We start from the raw sequence: 24,122 nt of genomic DNA on the forward strand, positions 1-24,122 counted from the left end.
AAAATGCCATCGTATATTATACAACACCACTGGTATTATCCAAAGATATTGGATGTATTTGAACACAAAAGCAATTGAAGATACACACCCCTACTTACGGACCTAAATGAATTTAACACAATCATCCTACTAAAGAAGATAAGATTAGGGTGTCTATCTTCTCTCTTTTAGTAAGATGATTTTCTAGTTTATTTAGGCGAAAAAGAGGTGTGTAGCATTAATTGCCTTAGACTAGCTGCACGCACACCATCATTCTATACTAATACATGTAGTATCTTCCTACCTGGGCTATGCGCAGCAAGACTATAATTCTAATCTATAGTGTTATCTAGCCCAACTAATAATCCGTTTGGTCTTCGGACATGCTTTCCAAACTTTGGATTCCAAAGTTCATCAGATTACAAGGCAGTCAGTCTGAACATGGGGTCAAGTTAGGGATAAATTCGGAGTTGTTTTTACAGTAAGTTTTCTATAATGGTCAGTTGTAGCTCTTGTCAACACTGTAAGCTTCGCACGCTTTCATTAATGAAACTGCTGGTACTATATATCTTCTTAAAAATCATACAATTGAGATTCAAGTATTTAATTTCATGCCTTGACTGGTTGCTCACTGCTGTACAGTAATCAATAGTGCTCAAGCATTAGCGCCAAAACTGCATACACAAGCTATTGTTGAATTAACCTCTGACTTACTGCAGCAGGTACTTCATGATCATTTGATTGAACATCTCTATAAGCATGTTAACAGCTTAGCCATGAAGTCTTGCATGTAGTAATAACTGTCTCTATTGGCTAATTAGATTATAAACTCAATACACACTTGCCTCTTGGTTTTCCTGATATCAGGCGGCTAATAAGAACATTCGTTACTTACACACTCGGTATACTAGGTAAAACTTGTGTCAACCTACCTAAAACAAACCCTCTATAAACATCTAAGGATATCTGTATTTGGACATTCTGCGAGCCGACTGACAAAAAGATAGCAATACATCAGTAGCAGTTATAAATGTAGCTTGTCTACAACAAGAAGCTGCATAATGACTAGTGACAGACACCAAAAACAATCATGAAATAATCTTAGTTCATGCTGCATTCACTATAGATGAACTTCTAGCTTTCTTCCGAGTGGGGAATTCCAGCCTGTTAGACATTGTGAAATCCCTGCTCCATCTATCCTCAGCTAGCCTTAACCACTATCATTCTTCCATCATACTTCTCACTGCCTCCAACTACAACGACAGGTAGAACTAACTAGATAAAACTTTATGCTAATAATAACTTACTTTTGCCTGCTAACCTGGTCACACCATTCGTAATGGTCTCTCCGTAAGAAGACAATTAGCCAGTTCACGCCCTGCTGCATTACCAATATAATCACCTGTTAAAACCTGCTATTTCGTGTGTTTAACTATTAACAAAAACTTAGTAACAAGTTAATACTTTCTTTGTGAGTTGCGATGTGTAAATACTAGGTTACTTAGGGTAGATGATAAGTTTGCACAAGAGAGAACAAATAAAGACATGACAACTCAACTTACATCTTGAGCACCTTATCTTTGCCTCCACTGGCTACTCTTTGCCCATCAGGGCTCCAATCTACTGCGTAAACCTACAAGCACCACAAAACATAAACAGCAAGTTTGAGCTGGTGCACGACACTTGGGATGTCAGTGTATGCCCAAGAGTTTTCCTCTCTTTCTTGTATTTAAACTCTTATATAGCTAAATAATCTCCTCATCCTATCTCATAATCTATGCTCATTAAACACACATGCTGCATTGTTAAACCCCGGTGTGAAAACAACACAACAGCCAAAAGTTACAACTAAATTGCAATAGGCTGTCTAAACCAAAAACTGTGAGGGAGAAGATCACGGAATGAAAACTAAAGATGCTGGGCTAAGAAGCTGGTCAATATAAAATAAAAAACAAAAGACAAACCATTTGAGTTTTGTACTTATTCCAAGTCAGCAATGCATATGTACCTTAAGGTATTACAAGGCCAACCAGATGCTGATTGATAGTAACATTAATAATGAGAATCGATATGAAAGATTACCAAGGTAAAATGTAGAGCAATCAAATTGTAAAACACCTCTAGTTTGGTAAATAGAGCACTTATCACCTCATGCCAACAATGATTAAAACACACAGGTATGAGGATTGTAAACATACAGTTATAAGGGTTGTAAACATACAGTTATAAGGGTTGTAAACATACAGTTATAAGGGTTGTACGAAGTCTGATCCAAAAGTTCCCGAAATGGAGTTCTATACACTTGCATATTCGCATGATGGAAAAACCCATTGCAGCATTAGCTGGAAAACAACTCCGGAGTGTTGCCACAAACTGTCAGGTTGCTATGACAACGCGTTCTCATGTGAACGATATGTCAAGTCTGTCAGGTACATCCGTCGCTTTTAAAATTTTTTTTTATCGTCATGTCTAATAAACCAGAACGGTGTATTTGCATTAAATTTTGTGTGAAATTAGGGAAAACAAGGATATTATGACCTTCAAAATAAAGTTTTGATCATTCCAGAAAGCTTCCTTAAAATTGTTGCAAGCGTGCATCCTGAGCTCTTTTTGGTCATCAGTTAGCAAGCGTGGCACGAACTTTGCTGCGACTCGTCTCATGTTTAAATTGTCAGTTAAAACTTTTTGAACAGTTCCAAACCCAGTCCAGTCTCTCCAGATATTTCTCTAATGGTTCAGGAAGGATCTGCCATAATTAATGACCTCACACTGTTAATTCACGAGCAGGTTCTTGACGACGCTGGTCTGCCAGACCTCCCGTCATCTTCAGTGCTGTCTCTACCTTCACAAAAACGTTTGTACCACTAAAAACTTGTCTTTTCTTTAGAGCAGCATTTCTAAAAGCAATAGTTATCTTTGCCAATGTCTGAGTACTTGTTTTCCTTAACTTCACACAAAATTTAATGCAAATACACCCCTCCGGTTTATTAAACATGACAATAAATTTTTTTTTAAAAGTGATGGATTCTCCTGACACACCTTGACATATCATTGGCTCACATGAGAACGCGTTGTTATAGCAACCTGAAAATTTGTGACAACACTCCGGAGATGTTTCCCAGCAAACGCTGGAGTGGGCTTTTCCATAATGCAAATATGCAAGTGTATACAACTACATTTCGGGAACTTTTGGATCAGACCTCGTAAACATACAGTTATAAGGGTTGTAAACATACAGTTATAAGGGTTGTAAACATACAGTTATAAGGGTTGTAAACAAACAGTTATAAGGGTTGTAAACATACATGTATGAGGGTTGTAAACATACAGTTATCAGGCTTGTAAACATACAGTTATAAGGGTTGTAAACAAACAGTTATAAGGGTTGTAAACATACATGTATGAGGGTTATAAACATACAGTTATGAGGGTTGTAAACATACAGTTATGAGGGTTGTAAACATACAGTTATAAGGGTTGTAAACATACAGTTATAAAGGTTGTAAACATACAATTATAAGGGTTGTGAACATACAGTTATAAGGGTTGTAAACATACAATTATAAGGGTTGTAAACATACAGTTATAAGGGTTGTAAACATACTGTTATAAGGGTTGTAATCATACAGTTATAAGGGTTGTAAACAGGCTGATACAAAGACACATATATTAGAGAAGACGGGAAGTAAACAGACCTCATCAGCATGCCCTGGCAGGTCATTCAGAATTTTTCTTGTCTCCACATTCCAGAGTTTTAGAGTAGAATCGCTGCTGCCACTGCAAAGGAGCCTGCTGTCCGCTGACCAGGCAATTTGGTAAACTCTATTCACATGACCTCGAAGTGATGCCAAGTACCTGCCATGGGTAATCATGTGGATAGAGAGCTGCAGGACCGGGCGAACTATACAAATATGCTAAGCTTGCGCGTATAGCCAGAAGAACAGATGAGATGAAGAATTTGATGGATTGAAATCAATTACAGAAACAGGCTGGGTGTAAGAGACAACGCTGAGTAATGCCCTCAACTAATCAATGTCTAATGAAAAGTCATCTCTACTAGAATCTACAACCTTGTAGGGACGTACTACATTCACCTCATACTAATACAAAAATGCTCAGCTAGTGTTATGAACGATTATCTTAATAGATACATGCAGCCTGAGATCTTCTTAGCAACTCACTTGCCGGTCTTGCCGTCCCAGAGCTTAATAGACTTGTCAAAGGAAGCACTGGCAATAAGTCGTGTGTCTGGAGAAAAGAGCACCTCGTTGATGAGCTGCTGATGACCGGTGAGTCGTGCGATTGGCTTCTTTTCTACCTCTGGATGCCACATTATGAGAGTGAAATCATCTGAACCAGTAACAAGCACTTCCGATGTAGAGCCCTGCAAGAAGCCTCATAGCCCTAGCAATGCGATGGTAGTTGGTTGACGAGCAGCTATGAACACACCTTCAAAATCTTTACAAATGAACTCATAATTTTTTTAATAAGAAGCTCAGATAATTAACTGATCCAACTATTTTCTTATGTAGATGCATAAAATGAATGGCTCCTGCATCACACGATTGGTATATAACATTCAGTTTGGTTAAGAAAAACACCACTCTGCTATGACAAATTTTCAATTACTAAACTGTCACTTCAGATAGAGTCTCTATATTTTATTAACATAGATAATTCTCATTTGATCCTCATAGAACCTTTTATTGTAACTTTTTAATATTGACCAACAACGATATTTAATGACAACAACAGTCTCCGGTATTTTCATAAAACTCAAGAGTCAGAATTAACAATGTAACAAACCTTGACAACTTCATATCTCTCCATTGCTTTTCTTGCCTTTTCAACAGCTGCAAAAATATTCCAATAAGTACCATACTGCAAGGAAATTCAATTACAGTTCACCCTCGAGATACGATGTTAATTCGTTCTAGGGTTGGCAACGTATGGCGAAAAATTTGTATATCGGGGTATAGAGACCATTGTAATTATACAATGCAAACATCCCCTGGTAAAAATCGTCAAATTTTTATAAAAATGTGTACATATCGACAATTAGCAACAAAATAGTATGTTAACTTTAGTAATTATAGTTACCTACAGTAACTGTATTGTATTTAGTGTATTTTAATGGTTATGATCTGCAATAAAATGCAAAATTATAATGTGTTTACCAAATGCAGTGCGTATGGTAAGGAGTTCTTACCTTCAAAAGGTACGCATAACATAAACTTTGAAATCACTTCAAGTAAGTTTAGCTCGCTAAACCTACACTTAAAACTAAGTTTTAGTATGTATTTTGAACTGTTTTACTGAATTTCAACTTTTTATTACGAAATTTTATCCTTCAGCAGTTCCTATCTTCACTTTCACTATAAAATTTAGCGTGTCTGGTTGAAACCTTTTTCAACCTAAATCAATTAGGCCGAGCGATGCAGTTATAGAAAGCAGCCTCTCGCAATCTTGACCATTTAATGGCTACCGGAAAAAATTTTTTTTTTTATTTGCTATACAGGGCGTACATACCTTTGGAGTAACATGGCTTCAGCAGGAACATGTAGCGAGTAAAGCAGAGAGGAGGCAAAAGCGTATCAATGCTAATTATGTTGCTGTACACTTGAAAATAAATTTAATACGTAATGAATTGGAAATTTACTAGCAGGCTAAAAGAAGTTGTCCATTCCTGTCCAATTTTTTTACTGGTTTAAAAGAAAAGGTTGACGGTGCAATGCAGAAAATTGCTAGCTAGCTAACGCTTGTAAAAGGATCCAGAGAAGGTGGTACAGTAGGTTGTCTTGTATGAAATGTGCGCAAGAATCAATGTAACCAAACATACAAAGTTTGGACGTATTTATACCCTAAAGGACAGGGCTTTAGCAAGTTTCAGAAAGTAATGTGGATGCGTCAACTATCTTGAGTAGCTAGTTATATGAGTTACATACATACGAGGAATTGTATTTACGTAATAAAGAACAGGCCGGACTGCAAAGACATGGTTGAACAAGAAAATAAAACAAAATCAAAATGAAATAAATAAAACATAAAATGAAATGAATAAAACATGCCACAAAAATATAAATAATGATATACATTCCACACACATTGGTTTTATGTACCAGTCCCCACATCAGTAAATTAAACACTTGAAATATTTCTGCCAATGTAGGTTTTTCTGTATCTTCTAGTTCCTCGGCCCTCGCCCATACTAAAGGGTTGCTCCTCTTTAATGCTGATCGCCTGCATGGCCTTCCAACTGTTTCAAATCGTCAGTCGTAAGCTCCTCCTTGTGCTTGCTTTAATAATAACTGCAAATTCTGATTAGTTACGACCATATTCTTTGACAATATTAACAATACGAGCGCTTTCTTCATATTTATGACTTCCAACATTGTTGACATGGAAATCATTTTTTCTTCGTTTTGTAACGTTTGTATCGGTCTCAGATTCCATAGCTAACGAATTAAATATGGATGCTGGTAGTTATATACGTATGCTGACTAAAAGTTTATAGTAAAAGAGAGTATAACACTGAAAATGAATATTTGCTCTCGCTTATGTATTTTACACGAAATTTCAACGCGAAATACTGTCCTGAGAGAAGTCGGTCATCGTATCTCTTCTAAACGTTCTGAAAACGTTTTCGGCAAACTGTATTTCGGTGTCTTTGTTATTTCGACGTGCGTTATGAGCACACCAACCGCCAAATTTTAACTCGGGCGAAACTTTTCTCAAAATCGTATCGTGAAATAAAATTCGTATAGCGAGGTGAAGATCTCACAATGTTCAACTTCGTAAGGTGAAAAAATCGTATATCAGGGTAATCGTATCCCGAGGGTGCACTGTACTAGCAATTATTATCACAGAGTTGTCTTACCTGCAATAATGAGCAGACAAATCCAAAAACTCAACATTACACCAATTTGACATGTGAAATCAATGCAGATTATGTTAGCCATCAGTGGCTACAAGCTCAACGATAGCTGCCATTGTAACACTGATCTGAAGTTAATAACTATGGCATACATGTAGGGGTAAAGCCGCCTATCCTCAGACTTACACTGAGGATAGGCGGCTGGACGCAAGGAGTTGAGCAAAGACGCAAAGAGATGAAAACTAGCCAGCCTACAAGAAATCCTAACGAGTATAGAAGAATACTCACGTGTGCTGTTCTCTCCACTGTAAACAATAGTCGCCTTTGATGGATCATAGGCCCCTGTCCGCAGTATGTAATCTGTATTTAGGGCTAGAGTATTGACCCAGTGCGCGTGACCTTGCAAGGTGCGACACAACACTCCCTGGAAATGGATAAATGATAGAACTATATCACTACACTCACTAAACACTGTTCATATACTGAAGTACAGGCCAACATTGACCTGCGATCACCTTCCTATAACTATTCTTTGAAAATGGCATAAAATTTGATCAAGCAACCCAAGTGAATTGCAACGTCTGATGTCTGAAGTTTATCCAAAGCGTTTATATAAAGTTATACATAAATACGTATATAAAAGTTTTATTTATCCAGGAGAGAAAGTGAAAATAATGAAAATTAAAAATCAAATGTAAAAATTACAAACATGATAAAAATATGAAAGTTAATTTGACTCCAATTTTACTAGTTCAAGTTACCAGATTGAGCTGAGCTTTCAATCTACCCATCCCCAAACCTACACTCTTCTTTCCCTGCTTCTACCCATCCCCAAACCTACTCTTCTTTCCCTGCTTCTACCCATCCCCAAACCTACTCTTCTTTCCCTGCTTCTATTATAACAATTAGTACATTTACTAATTTACACTCATACTTTATCCTACTTAGGTTTTAAACCCTGTGTAATTAATTACCTGCAAAACTTATTAAAGGATCCGAGAAGGTTTGTAACAGTGGAATAAACTAAATGAATTATGGTGTATATTTTAGAAGAATATTTGCTCCATTATGTAACAATTTGAGAATACATAGCAAATCTAGTAAGGAATCAATTCAATATGTAGCGGTTTGACTGTCAGACCCTTATCGTATTTTAAAAGACAGAATTCTTACATTAGACAATGTGCTACGAATCAACGTATTTTCCATAATACTGCATTTTATTCTTCTGTATTGTTTTTATCAATACTATTGTAATGAAATCCTAACTACTTTTACACTTGATTAACACTGGAATGTAGAAAGATTTACTTTTGTGCCCATGATAGACTAGGATAGATGTACAACTGGTATACATGTGCATAACGAGATTTAACCAACAAGGCAGAGTAGTAATTGTGTGATAACTAAGGATAACAAGAGGGCGCAACTCTCTTGGCATAAGTAATCACTAATTTCTATGATAAATCATACAAAATTTGCTTTTTTCACAAGTTTGTTAGCCAATACAGTGAAGCCTTTTAAATAATTTAATTAAAGTTATTGTAAGGCTCTGTAGAGAACTGAGATCTTCTACGGTGACACCAGGTGAAGGTACAGTTCAACCACATAATATGTTTCTACTGATTGACAATAAGCAGCAGGTGATCTAATGGGCAGGCCTCAAATAGGAGATGCAATAAAGGTGAAATATACTTACATCCTCAGATCTCCAGACCTTGATGGTTCTGTCTTGGGATCCTGTATAGATAAGGTTAGTCCCACCCCATTTGAGGCACGTCACCGACTGGGAGTGACCACTCAGCACCAGGCGACACTGTGACAACACCGTGTCCCATATCCTCACCGTGCCATCCTACCATAAAATTACAGCCAAACTAGATCTCAGATGGCATACATACTAGTAACCATACATTTATAGGTAGAGTATCATATGATACCTTAGATGATATACATACTAGTAATCATAGGTAGAGTATCATGCTATACCTTAAATGATATACATACTAGTAATCATAGGTAGAGTATCATATTATACCTTAGATGATATACATACTAGTAATTATAGGTAGAGTATCATATTATACCTTAGATGATATACATACCAGTAATCTTAGGTAGAGTATCATGTTATAACTTAGATGATATACATACTAGTAATCATAGGTAGAGTATCATGTTATACCTTAGATGATATACATACCAGTAATCCTATGTAGAGTATCATGTTATAACTTATATGATATACATACTAGTAATCATATGTAGAGTATCATGTTATAGTTTTGATGATATACTACATACTAGTAATCATAGATAGATTATCGTGTTATACTTTAGATATAACACATAGGAGAATCGTACAAATGGTAGCAGCACGACAAATATAAGATGGATTGATACATTAAACCAACAACTGGGATGACATGTCATTCATTGTATCACTTATGACATGTCAACTCAGGCTCTGACATGACATATCCAACGAGGCAATATCATGACATGTCATAGATAATGAAATTACAATGTTCCCGCAAACCAAAGAGTGTCATGAAAGTCATAGATATGTTACATCACAAGAAGAGGCTGGCATACGGTATACCTTGGAAGCGCTAGCTAGCAGTCGACACTCTCCATCTCTACAATGAGAAACCAGAAAAAACATTTGATGACCTACCATGATGCATTCCCAAGCACTACATACCCTACAGGATGACAATATTCGTTGGTCATAAAAATTCGCGATTTCGCGAACAGTCATTCCCGCGAATTATTAAATTCAGTGAATAATTAGTTCTATTTTTAATCACAAGAGAGAATAACTACTGCATCAAATTAAAAACTAGTCGCTAGCCTAGTTTTTAATGTAAATACTAAACGTAATTGAGTTCCAAAACATTTTTAAAATCATTGCCTGAGCTTTGAACTAACACCATTGGCAATGCATCACATTTATTTACAAAATTATTCGAGGTTGTCACAAGATATGCAGAATGGCGTCATCGCGAAAATAGCCGCGAGGCAGAAGTACTAAACGTAGCCGAGTTCCAAAACTTCTGTAAAATCATCGCCAGGCTTCGAGCTTTATTGCCCTTGCGTCAAACTTTACAAAATTATTCAAGGTTTTTACTAGTTATTCGGCATGGCTTCAGCATAGCAAAAAAGCTCTCCTAGTCTTTTTACATTAGAATCAACTCCATCAATCTCTAATACCGAAGTAGAGGACGATCATGATTCTGATCTGGACATTATGGTATGTATTTGCTTTGCAGATACGTTTTTCCATAATTAACTGCATTAGTTAATTCTTTTGTTTAAAAACTGATCGCTTTCATCAAATACTTCAGCTATTGTTTTTGTACTTCCTCAACACTCGTTAATATTTTTTCTTTTTTGTGTTCACTGCAGATTGAGAATGAAACAACCTACTCCGATTACGAAAGCTAAAGACAAGTAGTAATATTCATCAAGGCAGGAATATTGGCAGAGAGGCAACCAGTCAACCTAGACCCCTTCATCGACAACAACTCCTTGATATCGCTGTAGCAAACATGATTAAATTATATATTTTATTTCATGTATAGATGTATTATAATTTATTACAAACTTGAGTGTACAAATAAAATATTTCAAATACAAATAAAATTTTACAAACGATGAATGGAGTAAATATAAACAGTTTAGTCCATATGGCGGTTGTCTAGCAATAAAATTAAACTGGTACTCTTGATATGTGAATACTAGCGTGTAATGGTGCTTTCTGACTAGTTATTTTGGTAATAGCAGCTCTGTCGCTGTCACTGTCTTGGGTAGGTGTTGAAGGCGATTCTCTCGCTACTACATGGCTGGTAAGGAAGTTATCATTAGAACTCTCCTCGTGGCTTACTATTGCAAAGTTCTGCCGGTTGGCCAAAGATTTGTGCTCGTAAAGGCGTTTTTGTTCCTTTTTTAAAAACATATATTCTTCTCGTAAGTAGCTGCAGTCACTTCAACCTCAATTTCCAGACCTCCCTGAATGATTGGTGATCTTCTAAGAATGACATCTACCACCCTTGCAATCATTGTTCTTCGGTGTATGATGAAAAATCTCTCTCACACTAAAACAAATAATGAAGCAGTAGGGATGGAAAAAATTAGTATTGTGTTTTACCGAAGAACCAAAGTAAAATTCAACTAATTTAGTAAATGTAAAAAACTCATTACTTACCACAAGTTGTTGGCTTATCAAAGGCCTCCAAAGCGATGAATATTCGTGAAAACCTCTGGACGCAGCAAAAATTGTTTACCGTAGAATAGCATGATGGCCTCGCAGTTGTAAGCTAAATATAAACCGGAACACGCGGTGTGCGCATGCGTAGGAATAACTATTATTAGCCGCAATAGAGTTAACTTTTCCTAGAGAGTGGCAATTTTCAGCCGCGAATAAATTCATCCGCGAATATGCATGAAAAGACAATTTTCGCGAAATATAACTCCGCGAATAAATTCATCCTGTAGGGTAAGTTTGCTGAGTTTGCTAACTAGACTTTGGACTTTGGACTGAAATGACGCCAAAATAAGTAATTTCAAGTTAACATGGAAGGGCTCACCTTTCAACTAAATGACCTAAAATACTGTGATATCACCCATCCAATATTTGAATTTGTCACTCCTGCTGCGTTATTTATGCTGTTAATTACTAGAGTCTAACTTGTACGGGGTTGTACAACACTCACAGTTGGACTATGTATATATATACCATGTTATACATGTAGGTTCTACTTTACTAGAGTATATTATACTTTATATATACTGGTACATATTTACACATAGTTATATAGTCATACATAGTTTATATATACTATTTCCGTGCGCCATGCGCAATCATTATAATGGGTAATAATTATGTGCACAGTTATTCTGTGATGCTGCATGGTGTCCGATAGCACAGCTGTTAGAGCGCTTAGCTGCAACTATGGACACCAGAGTTCAAGTTCCTTACGGGGCAATCATTTTTCCTAACGCTCAGCATGGCTTTGGCAGAGAGACCAACACGGCTATTATTATAGTAACTACTGTGACTCTTGTAATTCCATCATTCTTGAGAATACACCATGCGACAGGCATAGTGTGTTAGGGAGCATTCTACCCTGATACAGACTAAATGTTTAGCAAAACTCATTATTTTAACACACGATTGGTAAAGTTGGAAGTATATTTAATTATTTAAGATTTCATCCCTACCAGAGAAGACCTCTGCTGAGAACAAGACAGCTAGATGGTCAGACCATTGTATCTGACAGAAATAGTTCAGCAGATAGTCTTACGATCGCATGTGGTAGCACCTGAACAAGTAGTATGGCTATATCATCAGGTGACCACCTGCCGGTTAATACACATACTAAATGGTTTAGTTACGACTGCTATGTTTTTACAAAGGTTATGGTGAGTTTTAATGTCCAGAATTATAAAACTCATTATGGTTAAATTAACTTCTCTCGTCACAACTGCCGCCGTAGTAGGTGCTAAAGAAGCAAGTAGCTAGACTCGATGCCCATGCGTATAGTGGTGACGGAATTTGTGATAGGAAAATGGTCAATGGGATGAATCGAACACCGATCAATCTCTAAGTGTAACTATTGAGCCCCTTCTCTCCCCAACAAGTAATACAATAATCAGCAGTCAACTCTGACATTCCTCTCTTCCAAATGATAACTTCTGAAGTCTCCAAATTCAAACTAATTTCCACTTACAAATGCAGAGGCTTCCAGCTGAGAGATGTGATCCACTGTTTGTGGCCTATCAAGGTCTTCCCTATCTGCTTCCCTGTCTCTGGTTGCCATATGCATACCTGTGATACAAGCTGAGGTAATAACATCCTAATGGAGATATTATGAGTGAGACTTGATAACCTAGCTACAATGCTCTCAGCTACAATGGCCTCAGCTCAAACAGACCTATATCTTAAATAAGAATATTTTATCACTAGAAATTCCACTGTCATACAGCCCACGACCAAAGTGATAACGGAAAAAGAAAAGGTACTGCTGGTTGAAAAATGCAATATTAGCAGTCAAATGGCACTGCAGTGCAGTAGGAGAATTGCAATGGTAGCTGCAATGGTAGCTGTAATGTACTGGGTGTTATTATGTACAACAGCAATAATAAAAGGAAAACATTATATGTTTATATCTCTCCCTGCAATAGGAGAAATGCAATATTAGAAGTAAAATGACAAGCTGCTGTGTAATATACATATATATATAGCTGGGGGGCTGTACATCATTGGTCATAGCAACTAATATCAAGAAGTTGTGATATTTATCTAGATTTTTGTATTTATTTCTAAAGAATTATGCTGAATTTAAAAATCTAAACAAATTTTAGCTGGTTGTCATAGAAATAGATGTATATCTATAAGAAGATGTAGGCCTATTACTTAATTTTGCAGATATTAAAAACGGCTTGGCAGTACCGCAATATTGAGCACAGCCGTAGTACCATCAACAAAATCTTTAGAAAAATAATAACAGTAACATATTGCACACCATCGGTCACTATATACTTCGATCTTGTAAATTCGAATAATTATTCTTATAACTAAATCTTATAAAATCGAATAATTATTCTTACAATTAAATATTGTAATAATCTTATAGGTAATACTGTAAGAATCGTCAGAAAAATATCATCGTAATTTCCTTTACTTTCACTGCTTTAGACATCAGTTGGAATACCAAAATACTCATTATAAGTGTCCAAAATGTCAGAATCCCGTAGAATGGGCAAAAAAGAAACGATTACTATTCTGTAATTTTACGTTAATTACAGAAACCTTCGGCAATTAGAGAATGCCATAGACTGGTGAAATGTGCACATTTTTCTCATGAAATGCGCATGACTTAATAGTTCTACTATTTGTCGCACGGCCTTATTGGCGTTTCGTTTGCCGGTCTTAATTTTGATTAGACAAAGCTTGTCAAGTTTTTATCGCGACTTTTGGCCAAATTAATCTGTCTATTTATGTATAATCCGATCAGATGGGTTAGTTTTAAGATATTGCGGTAACCTTCCAAAGACTTGGTAACATATTTAAATAGGTTTATATGTGTTTTGTATCATTATTATACTTAAACGACTCTACACAAAAATGGTTAAATTTGTTGAAGAGATTTCGGTACAAGGGTTTGGTTACGGCCGTTAACGGATAATTTTTCGAGAGTTTTGTGCACATATGCATTTATCATAAATCTTCCAAACAATCGCTTTGCTCGTGTTTGGTCGTGGGATTACTTGAATTAGTATAAGCACTTACCTGCCCTTTCTTGCAAGCGGAGGCTAACTTGTTGGCATCAGGAGACCAGGCAATGCATAAAACCCATTGTTTATGACCTATAAATGAGCAACAATAAGTTACAAATAACAGTATAGTGAGAACATGAGAAACCATAAGTAATGGGTGACAGTATAGTGATGGTAATTAAGACAATGAGAAGCAGGTGACAACATAGCATAATGAAAATTGAAGAGACATTAAGTGACAGGTGACAGTAATAATAGTGATGGTAATCAAGACAATGAGAAGCAGGTGACAGCATAGCATAATGAAAATAGGAGACAATAAATAAAAGTGACAGCGTAGTGAGTACAGCAAAGACAGTAAGTAGCAGGTGGCAGCATATTGAATGCAGCAGAGACAACGACTGACTGATGCGTAAAGCGTGAGCTCAACATATACATATATTTAGGGCAACTTGAAAAGGAAGGCTAAGTAGTAGACATTAGAACATTGGACATTAACAAGGGGACAATAGAAGGTGCAGCTACACATGAGTGAGAATTGTCTTAATGATGAGCAGTTCAAGAAAAGTTTAGGCATTAATGCTGCCGTAAAGAAGGTGCTGCCGTAAAGAAGGTGCTGACAAATGATTAGGAAATGGATGAGCTAATGAATCAGATGGTAGCTTTAGTTTTGATAGATATTCATAACATACTGAAGCAGTGCTACCTGGACCTCAGTCTATCTAGGTGAGAAAACTAGAAACTGCTCATTTTACTGCAAAATAACACATGCAGCTTTCTTTTTGGAAAAATAAATCCCTCTGAGATATAATTTTGTCTATTCAACTTACGAGTTTAAAATTAGCAATTTTTTGTTAACAAGTAAAAAAAATATTTTCTTTTAATATAAAATGCAAACTTGGTTGAAAATATTAGTACAACAATAACTAGGTGTCTAGTAACAAAGTAAGCTGATTTCTGATGGATTTATGATTTGGATTTAGGCAAACCAATTATCAAGCGCTAAAGAGAATCCTGTTTTATCTCTAGGCTTTCACTAACTTTTCCACGTGTACTGAGCCAGGGGTCAGCAACCCGTGGCTCCGGAGCCGCATGCGGCTCTATTATTCCATCGCTGCGGCTGAGGTGACTTGGGATTTTTTTCTTTTTTCACTCTATGCCAAGTAATCCCACGACCAAACACGAGTGAAGCGATTGTTTGAGAGCTTTATGATAAACGCATATGTGCACACAACTCACGAAAATTATTCATGAACGGCCGTTACCAAACATTTGTACCGAAATATCATCAACAAATTTAATCATTTTTCAATGGAGTCGTTTAAGTATAATAACGATACAAAACACATATAAACCTATTTAAATATGTTACCAAGTCATTGAAATTTGTAGACAATATCCTAAAACTACCCCATATGATCGGATTATACATAAATAGACATTAATTTAGCCTAAAATCGTCATTAAAAGTTTGACAAGCCTTTTTTAATCAAAATTAAGACCGGCCAACGAAACGTCGATAAGGGCGTGTGACAGAGAGTAGAACTATTGAGTCGTGCGCATTGTACGAGAAAAATATGCATATTTCACCAGTCTAGGGCACTGTCCAATTGCCGAAGGTTTCTGTAACTAACGTAGTAGTACTGAAAAGTAATCGTTTCTTTTTTGCCGATTTCAAAGTAACTGACATTTTGGACACTTATAACGAGTACTTTGGTATTCCAACTGATGCCCAAAGCAGTGAAAGTAAAAGAAATGACGATGATATTTTTCTAACGATTCTTATAAGATTATTACAATATTTAATTATAAGAATAATTATTCGATTTTATAAGATTTAATTATAAGAATAATCATACGAATTTACAAGATCGAAGTATATAGTGACCGATGTTGGGCAATATGTTACTGTTATTATTTTTTCTAAATAATTTTGTTAAATAGATTTTCTAAAAATCTAGATAAATATCACAACTTCTTGATATTGGTTGATATGACGTTTTGAAATGTAAACAAAATTGTGCATTGGTTTTCTATTATTACTTTATTACTATATTAATAATATTGGTTATTCTAATAATATCAGTGCATTTTACTTCTAACAATGCATTTCTCCTATTGCAGGGGAGAGATATAAACATATAATCTTTTCCTTTCATTATTGCTGTTTGTTGTACATAATAACACCCATTGCACTGCAGTGCCAATTGACTGCTAATATTGCATTTCTCAACCACCAGTACCCTTTCTTTTTTCCAATATTACTTTGGTCGTGGGCTGTATGACAGGGGAATTTCTAGTTCATAAAAATATAGAAGTTTTATCACTAGATTTTGTAATATAATTTAAAAAATTGCAATTATGGTGATAAATCAAACAAGCATCATTACCTATGCGCCAATAAAACCGCCAGAATTACGCCAGCCGGCACGATACTTCTTGATCTTTTTTACCACAGATAGGCAAACTATGGCGAATACTAAGAAAAGAAAAGTGACAGAGGAAAATAGAACATTTAATCATACGTGGACTGATTCATTTGCTTTCACGGCTGATGAGACTGGTTCACCAGTTTGCTTAATATGTAATGAGAAATTTGCAAACAACAAAAAGTCAAATTTTGCAGACACTTAGAATAAACCCGCAGCCTTTGCTCAAAAATATCCAGAGGAAAACGAGAGAAAAAAGGCCGTTTCAAAACTGATGCATAAGGCCAATTTGAGCAAAAATCATTTTAAAGAACAGAGAAAGTGTGATATTATTATGCTTTATTATTTATCTTGAAATGTTGACTGATGTTCTAAAAAAAGAATCAAGGAGATTGACCAACCAGAAGCTGAGATATAGCCAGCCAAACACAGGTCTACCAAAAACATAAGTGTTTTGGTAATCATCAATATATGACGTATGAAATCGACTTGTGTGCCATTGGTCAATTAAGCCAACTATTGCCCTCTCCTATAACAATCACGGTGTTTTAATTTGTTTAATCCCTGGAAGTATAAAACAATCAAATTGGGCCTAACAATCATTGCTCTGGGAGTTCCGAACCAGTCCCTCTGACGTGTAGATTAGTTTTAGCATGAAATAATTACGCGCATCTATTATTTCGCAACATTTCGGTATCTTGCTAGTTCCGCTCAGTTTTGTTGTTCTCCCACTTAGCTTCCCTATTCAGACTCATCTTTAGCACTGTTCAGATTTCTTTTATCTATAGCTAATCAATGAAATCAATCATCAATCTCGGTTATCATTTGGAATTTTCTATAAATTATATTAGTTACATCATTTATTCTATACGCAGTTATATTATTATTTTGTATAATATGCATTATGAATATAATATTAATCATAAAAAATAATCATAGATAAGATAATAGATAAATAGAAGAATCAAATAAAAAGTTATCGTTTTATTTTCTGACACCAAGAGCAGCACGGTCAAGTTATTCTTTTTAAAATTATGGCTGTAGTGAACTTACAGTCTGTTAATAGTGACGATAATCATGAAAATCAACTGAATGCTGCAGTAGGTACACAGTAGAAAGATGATGAATGAACAAAAATTCACATTATCGTTTCTTATTCTAAACAAACTGCAAATCACGGATATCGGATAATATAGACTATACACGCGCCATTCATTGAACAGAGGATCTTCGGAGCATATCCGTGGAGATCGAGTTAAAATTTGAAGCACAATAGTCAAAATCTGCTCTTCTGTTTTGAAAAATCATGGCAAGGGGTTGTGGGCATTTGCCTTTACCACACAATGTTTGCTTGGTTTTCCTGAGAAACCAGAGCTAGTCTGTAAATTCTTTACTATCACGAGAAGCGTTCCACATCTCGTAGCCTAAAACAATCAGTATACGTAACGGCGGTAAGGGTGCGCAACTTCGGCACATGTCCAATAAGTCGATTTCATACATCACAATTCACGGGATTTTCGAAGGGTTTTTCCTCCGATTCCTTATTAGGTAGACCTGTGTTTGGCTGGCTATATCTCATCTTCTGGTGGGTCAATTTCCTTGATTCTTTTTTTAGAACATCAGTCAACACCTCAAGATACATAATAAAGCATCATAATATTATACTTTCTCTATTCTTTAATATTATAATTGACTATTTTGCATATATTCATATTTTGTCATTGTTTGAATAAATTGTCTTTTATTATTCATGTTGACAGCTTACTCACCGTATGCACCAAATGACAGCACTCAAGAAACGTAGCACATTTGCTGCAGTTAATATTTAAGTTCGGCGTTTTGTTAAAAGAAGGACTGAATTAAACATGAAGTTGAAATTTTTCTTGAAAGTAAACTTAAACACGACATAATATTTTCACATTACGTTCAAGTTATAATTAGCTATTTTATTGTTCTTTACAATAGTGTAATTTTGTTTTCTAAGCAGTTAAATCGTTATACATGCCACACCTTTTCGTTTTATGATGTAAACATGGTATAAGATCAGTAAAAGCCAAACAAAAACATTACCTGTAGTTTTTTTATTTATTTAAAATAACACAAGGGGTTTGTGGCTCCCACTGCATTTTTTCTTGCGGAAAACGGGTCCAAATGGCTCTTTGAGTGGAAAAGGTTGCAGACCCCTGTACTGAGCTAAAATGGGCGGTAAATACACTCTACCAGCTGTACACTGTAAAGAGTCAGTGATAGTCTATTAATTTGTAGATCTTTTTATAGCATTATAGTTCCGGTATTACAGGTTTTTGTAAGTACAGTTGACCTCAACTTCTTCAAAATTCACTTTCTATGACCTTCAGCTATCTGGACGAATGTACGATGTGGCTGTGTCTTTCCGTAAAATGACTGCTTTGACCAATAGGCGGCTTTCACAATAGATGACACAGGCGACGCATGCGGGTGAGTTTACCGCCAAAGTATTGTCCTGTAATTTTTATCTGTTATTGTCAGTTAATAATATTATACTGTACGCTACTGTAGGTATAACCATATTTTACTCTCTCATGTATACTGCATATGCTTGTTTTACCATATTGTATACTAAGAGTATGGATATAAGACAATATAGGATGTTAAACTCTTTCACTACCGTGTTAAATTCGCTATTCTGACCAAATTAATCCAAACGAATTTTCAAAATATCGATATACCGATGGTATTTATGCAATATCTCGAGAATCAATGCAGATATTGTTTTACTGTAAAATGCAACTTATTCAGAACAAAGTTCTCTACAAGATAAGTATAAAATTGTTTAGTGAATCTCCCACTCTCACAAAATATCTGACGCTCCCTTTGCATTGGAAGAACGTGGTGATTTTATTATTACTATGACGACAGCGATCTGGTTGTCGTGGTTTTAAAAAATAATTAGAAATGGAATTGCTTAGCAAAAAGATTTTCAATTGGTTGCACGTGATTGGCAACAAGGTTGTTTCGTCGGAGACAAAATACGATTGGTCTACCTAATGCATAGGCTTCGTAATAATAAAAGTGAAACCCTATTGATTAGCCGGCCGATTCATTGGCTTACGGTAGCGAAAGAGTTAATGTACAGTACTCAATTTTCAATGTCCGGATTTTTTCAGTGTCCGAACATGACCCGATCTGTATTAGTTCGAACAAATGAGAGTTGTCTGTACTTATTTGAACTTGCTTGCAAACAAATTTGTTATATAAACAAATTTCCTTGAGCTCAATTTTGTAAATCATATGAGATAAATGAATTTTATCAATAAATAAAAATACCATCATAGGTCTACCTTTGCATGTATGGTGAGGGGTCTCTGTCTGTAGGTCCCAAAACCTAACAGTGGTGTCACCTGAGCCACTGGCTAAATATCTAAAAGTAGTAATAATACATGCAACCTAGTCTTATCTACTCTTGCCCAAAAACTACATGTACGTATGGACTAATAACTCCTTTGATCTTGATGCCAAATAGCAGCCGTCTAGATTGACTTTTACATTAAGATAAAAAAACATGCAAATTTTTACATATTATATTAAAATAGCTGTAATTAGGTTTTACTTCTGAGTCCAAAAGCAAAATACTCAAGTTCAACTAATGGAGACCAAGCTTCAGTGATGCAGAATGGAAGTAAACTTTAAACTGGTGGAGAGACAGAAATTCACTGTTGATATTGCCTGTCCAGAAGCGAGTCAGACAGACACTAACCATCAAGAAGAATATTTGCTCTAACACTCATGCAGTGAGACAGCGCAAGGCTGCGTTTGAGCAGTACTTGTGGGCTTTTTCGAGAAAAAGACAAATTTTCCAAGGCGGTTTTGTCACTAGACGCGTGATATTTTGGCTTATGAACATGACTGGAATAACAAAGTTTCGATAGCTGAAGGGTGCAGTTACTAGTAATAACGACACTGCGTTATTATGATAGAGAAAAGGTTCTGCATAGGCAAACCTGCAAAATGCATCATCAATGTGTAGTCTAGATATTTGCTGTGGATACACACCAACAATAAAACACGATGCGTCGAATGTGTCGATGTGTTAAAAATTGATTGACCAATGAGAACTTGGTTCAGGGATGTGAAGGCCATGACAATCTTGCTGGATGTTCCAAAATACTTTATGACAAGTTAATGACCTACATGTATATGGAACTGAAAACAAAAGGATTTTAATCTACTTAATTACCCAAAATATTTACTTGAAATGGTTTATAAATAAGTTCAACTTATACAAGTAAAGAAATGAGCTTCGTATATGCGTAAGTAGCATAACTAGTGAGAATATATTTGTCCACATACAAATAGTTGTTTATGTGAAGCTCAGTTGTCATCTTCATTCAAAAACCTATCATCGATAGACCAGCATGCATGGGAAATAAAAAATATGGAATCAAGCTAGTAAAATTAACTATTTCATCCTATTAAAGATGCGCCGATTATATATCTACTGATGTCGATCAACATGTGCGTTTCGAAACGAATTATTGACAACACATTGGCTTCGCAAACGATGTATTTCCATGCTGTATATGTATGAGTAGCCAGACTGTAACACATATATATCCGCCATATCGAACATTTCCAATAGGGAAAGCTCTGTACCATTAAAATGGCTTGCTTAAAATTACTCAGTGGCTCAAGCTATGTGAACACGTTTTAATTCATGGTTTGGCGGCAGATCTGCTAGTTGGTGCGATCTGAGTCTTCTTGTAACACGGTTATGAACAGCTACAGGGTTGCTTCTTGAATTACTAAAATAATATGAGCACTTGAAGAAAAAGGATTGTTCAGCTATTTGAATGCTGTAGAATCGCCTTAAAGACATAACGGATAGTAAACATCCCCACCAGAAAGCTACATCACACCATCATAGCCCATGGCTGCTCATCACCAATAACTACAGAAACAACAGTACCAACTCAATGTTGCGTAAATGTGGATAACAATGAGACAAGAAAAGACAGCTTTTATTATTAAAAAACTGGGAGAAATACGGAGGTAGACTTATTCAAGCAGCAAATGACTTCAAGAGTAATACAACTATATAGACTGATACTAGAAGATACAGCGAGGGATACAAATATACATACTACCTTCCATCCGGACTGAATGATACTGATATGACGGCCTCTGCGTGTCCTTCAATTGTGCTTGTACACCTAGTCACAGCTCTGACCTTGAACACTGCTTGAGGCTGGTAAACTATTTCTAAAACCTTTTCCGATGCTTCAAGGGTATCAGAATCTAGAGACTCTGCTAGAGTTGATGTGATCTCGATATCATTCACATAGAACTTATAGGGTGTTCGTTCTACCTATAATAAAATATTACCACTTAGTACGATCTCACAACTGTGACAGAGCCATGATTAGTTCAGATATGGTTGATACTTAATCAGATTCCTTGACGCTTTCCTGACACAGATTCCTTGACTTTGTAGCTATAGATATACTAACCTAGGTAGAAATGAAATAAGTAATCTTTCAACTCACGACCCACGATAGCCCATGCTTCAAGTAACATTCGTAAAATACAACTGTCAATTAATAGCTTGAAAATAATACATGTTGAACAACCAATAATTGTGAAGTAAATTCTTGTGTCCAATCTCGATGGGTTCTGCTTTTGAAAATGCACAAACAGTAACAAGTTTAATACATTTTTTGGTTGACCCTAGTTAACAGTGCTTTCTTCATAGAGGAGCTACTCCAACTTTGAGCCTCTGTAAAAATGGGCGTGTGCCTACCACGGCCTGCAATGTATCACTACCACCAGAGATAAGAGAAGTTGTTCACCAATGTCGAGATGCCCCTCACAAGCCTGACTACATGGAAAAATTGTGCCCTCATACACTTCTGATATAGCAGCAAATACTGATGCCAATGACAAAAGCTAGAGTTTATGCCACAGCAAAATCAACCAACAAGAGAACACAAAAACATGTGCATTGGTAACTCAAGCAAGAGCCTGATGGAACTCATGATGTTCTCTGGCTATCAACAAAAGCTCTACGAGAATAACCAAAGGGATAGAGCGACGGACAGAACAAATGCTTACAAAAGGTTTTGAAGGACAAAGCCGAATGAATTATGATTATATCAGACGTAAACAACAAACTAGTTTTTTGGTATAAAGCTCCGAGTCAACAGAGTAAAACATGAATAGACGCTTTAACAAATGTGTAAAACAGCAAGCATGCACCAGGCTAAACTAGTAGGAACAGTTTTCATAGAATTACATCAAATACTCACAGGTTCTTTGGTCGATTTATACCTTCTATACTGAATAGCTAAAAATTGTTTACCACTATGTTAATGGCTGTGATTGTGGTAAGTACCGTAGCTATTATCTTTTATTATATTAGGCCAATGCAATAGTTGAATTGCCTAACCAATATTTGTGGCGCTAACACCGGGGTTCCCCACCTTTTTCATTCAATTACCACCTTTTGTCTTTTCATAAACTTGATTCTCCCCTTTTAACTCTAATGACTACAAACAACTGATAAAAATTTTAATCCCATTTTATTGTACATATATATCTAAAGTCTAAACATATAACAACAAAATATAAATTTTTATACAGCTCGCATACAACACACCACAAAACATGACCTTCGGCATGGCGGCGAGTTGGTTTATGAATAGCTTAATTTACTATTCAACCAAAACATGGATGGATGTGTTCACATATATCTGGGCTCTGACTAGTAGCTCATTATTAGCAACTAGTGTTATCAATTATGTATAGCCCCCATGGAGGATTGTATACCATTGGTGATATAGATAAAACCAAAATGTTAAATGATGAAACCAAAACTCACACGACACTGCAGGACAAATTAAAAATCTATCAAATCCGACACCTCTCTGCTCCTCCTTGTATATTCAAAGTTCATCCAGGGGGAATTCCTACCTGGTTGGAAACCTCTGCGTTAACATATTGAAACCATTTATAAACGTTTTAAATAAAGCAGCTTTGACATGGAAAGATATATGTTATACATTGTACTTACACTTTGTAGAAGAGCATCGCACAATCTTTGTAGTCGCTCCTTAGACAGATTTGTAGGCATATCGAAAGGAGTACCTAGGGAATCTCCATTCTCGCTTTTAAACTGTACTAAAATATGCTTATCCTCAGTTTCCATAACCGATGAGACAACATCGCAGTTCATTTGGTCTACATCCATCATGTTTCAATGGTAAACTAACTATTTTTAACTTTTTAATAGCACCAACGGACCTTGCTTTCACGTGTTGAATTTGGTAGCCTTCGGTTCTTATGATTCTATGCGATGGCCATGATCGTAGAAGAGTAGCGAGCGAACTAGTGATCAAAAGATGCCGCTGTAAGACAACTCCACCAAAAGTGTGTGCTAGATTATCGTAGGCTAGCAATCTCGGCATTTGACGCTGTCGTAAGCGGCTATCTAGTTTACAGGTTGAGCAATAAATGAAACCCACCATTCAGCTGTGCGCAAATATATCGATCACCATTCCTATAATTCACTCTGTTACCAACTGCAT

General features: G+C 36.1%; 1 protein-coding gene across 1 annotated transcript; it reads right to left on the bottom strand.

The window, feature by feature from the left end:
- Positions 1-928: 928 nt before the first annotated feature.
- Positions 929-23,839, bottom strand: LOC137386869 (notchless protein homolog 1-like). Its single transcript, XM_068073055.1, has 13 exons — positions 23,609-23,839; positions 21,687-21,907; positions 19,884-19,963; positions 14,148-14,224; positions 12,586-12,683; positions 9,456-9,492; positions 8,553-8,708; positions 7,142-7,277; positions 4,786-4,832; positions 4,161-4,363; positions 3,675-3,834; positions 1,542-1,612; positions 929-1,232 (listed from the first exon to the last, which is right to left on the bottom strand). The coding sequence occupies exons 1-13, from the start codon at positions 23,786-23,788 to the stop codon at positions 1,220-1,222; spliced, it is 1,479 nt and encodes a 492-aa protein (XP_067929156.1). The 5' UTR covers positions 23,789-23,839; the 3' UTR covers positions 929-1,219.
- Between the last annotated feature and the right edge of the window lie 283 nt (positions 23,840-24,122).

The sequence above is a fragment of the Watersipora subatra genome, chromosome 2 (assembly GCF_963576615.1).
Source record: "Watersipora subatra chromosome 2, tzWatSuba1.1, whole genome shotgun sequence".
Classification (NCBI taxonomy): domain Eukaryota; kingdom Metazoa; phylum Bryozoa; class Gymnolaemata; order Cheilostomatida; family Watersiporidae; genus Watersipora; species Watersipora subatra.

Excerpts from the sequence above, each read along its gene's own strand:
- LOC137386869 (XM_068073055.1), bottom strand. The coding sequence starts at position 23,788 with ATGATGGATGTAGACCAAATGAACTGCGATGTTGTCTCATCGGTTATG. Across the intron at positions 4,364-4,785 it reads AGAGATATGAAGTTGTCAAG|GGCTCTACATCGGAAGTGCT; the intron begins GTTTGTTACATT and ends GGCTTCTTGCAG. Across the intron at positions 1,613-3,674 it reads TGCCAGGGCATGCTGATGAG|GTTTACGCAGTAGATTGGAG; the intron begins GTCTGTTTACTT and ends TGGTGCTTGTAG.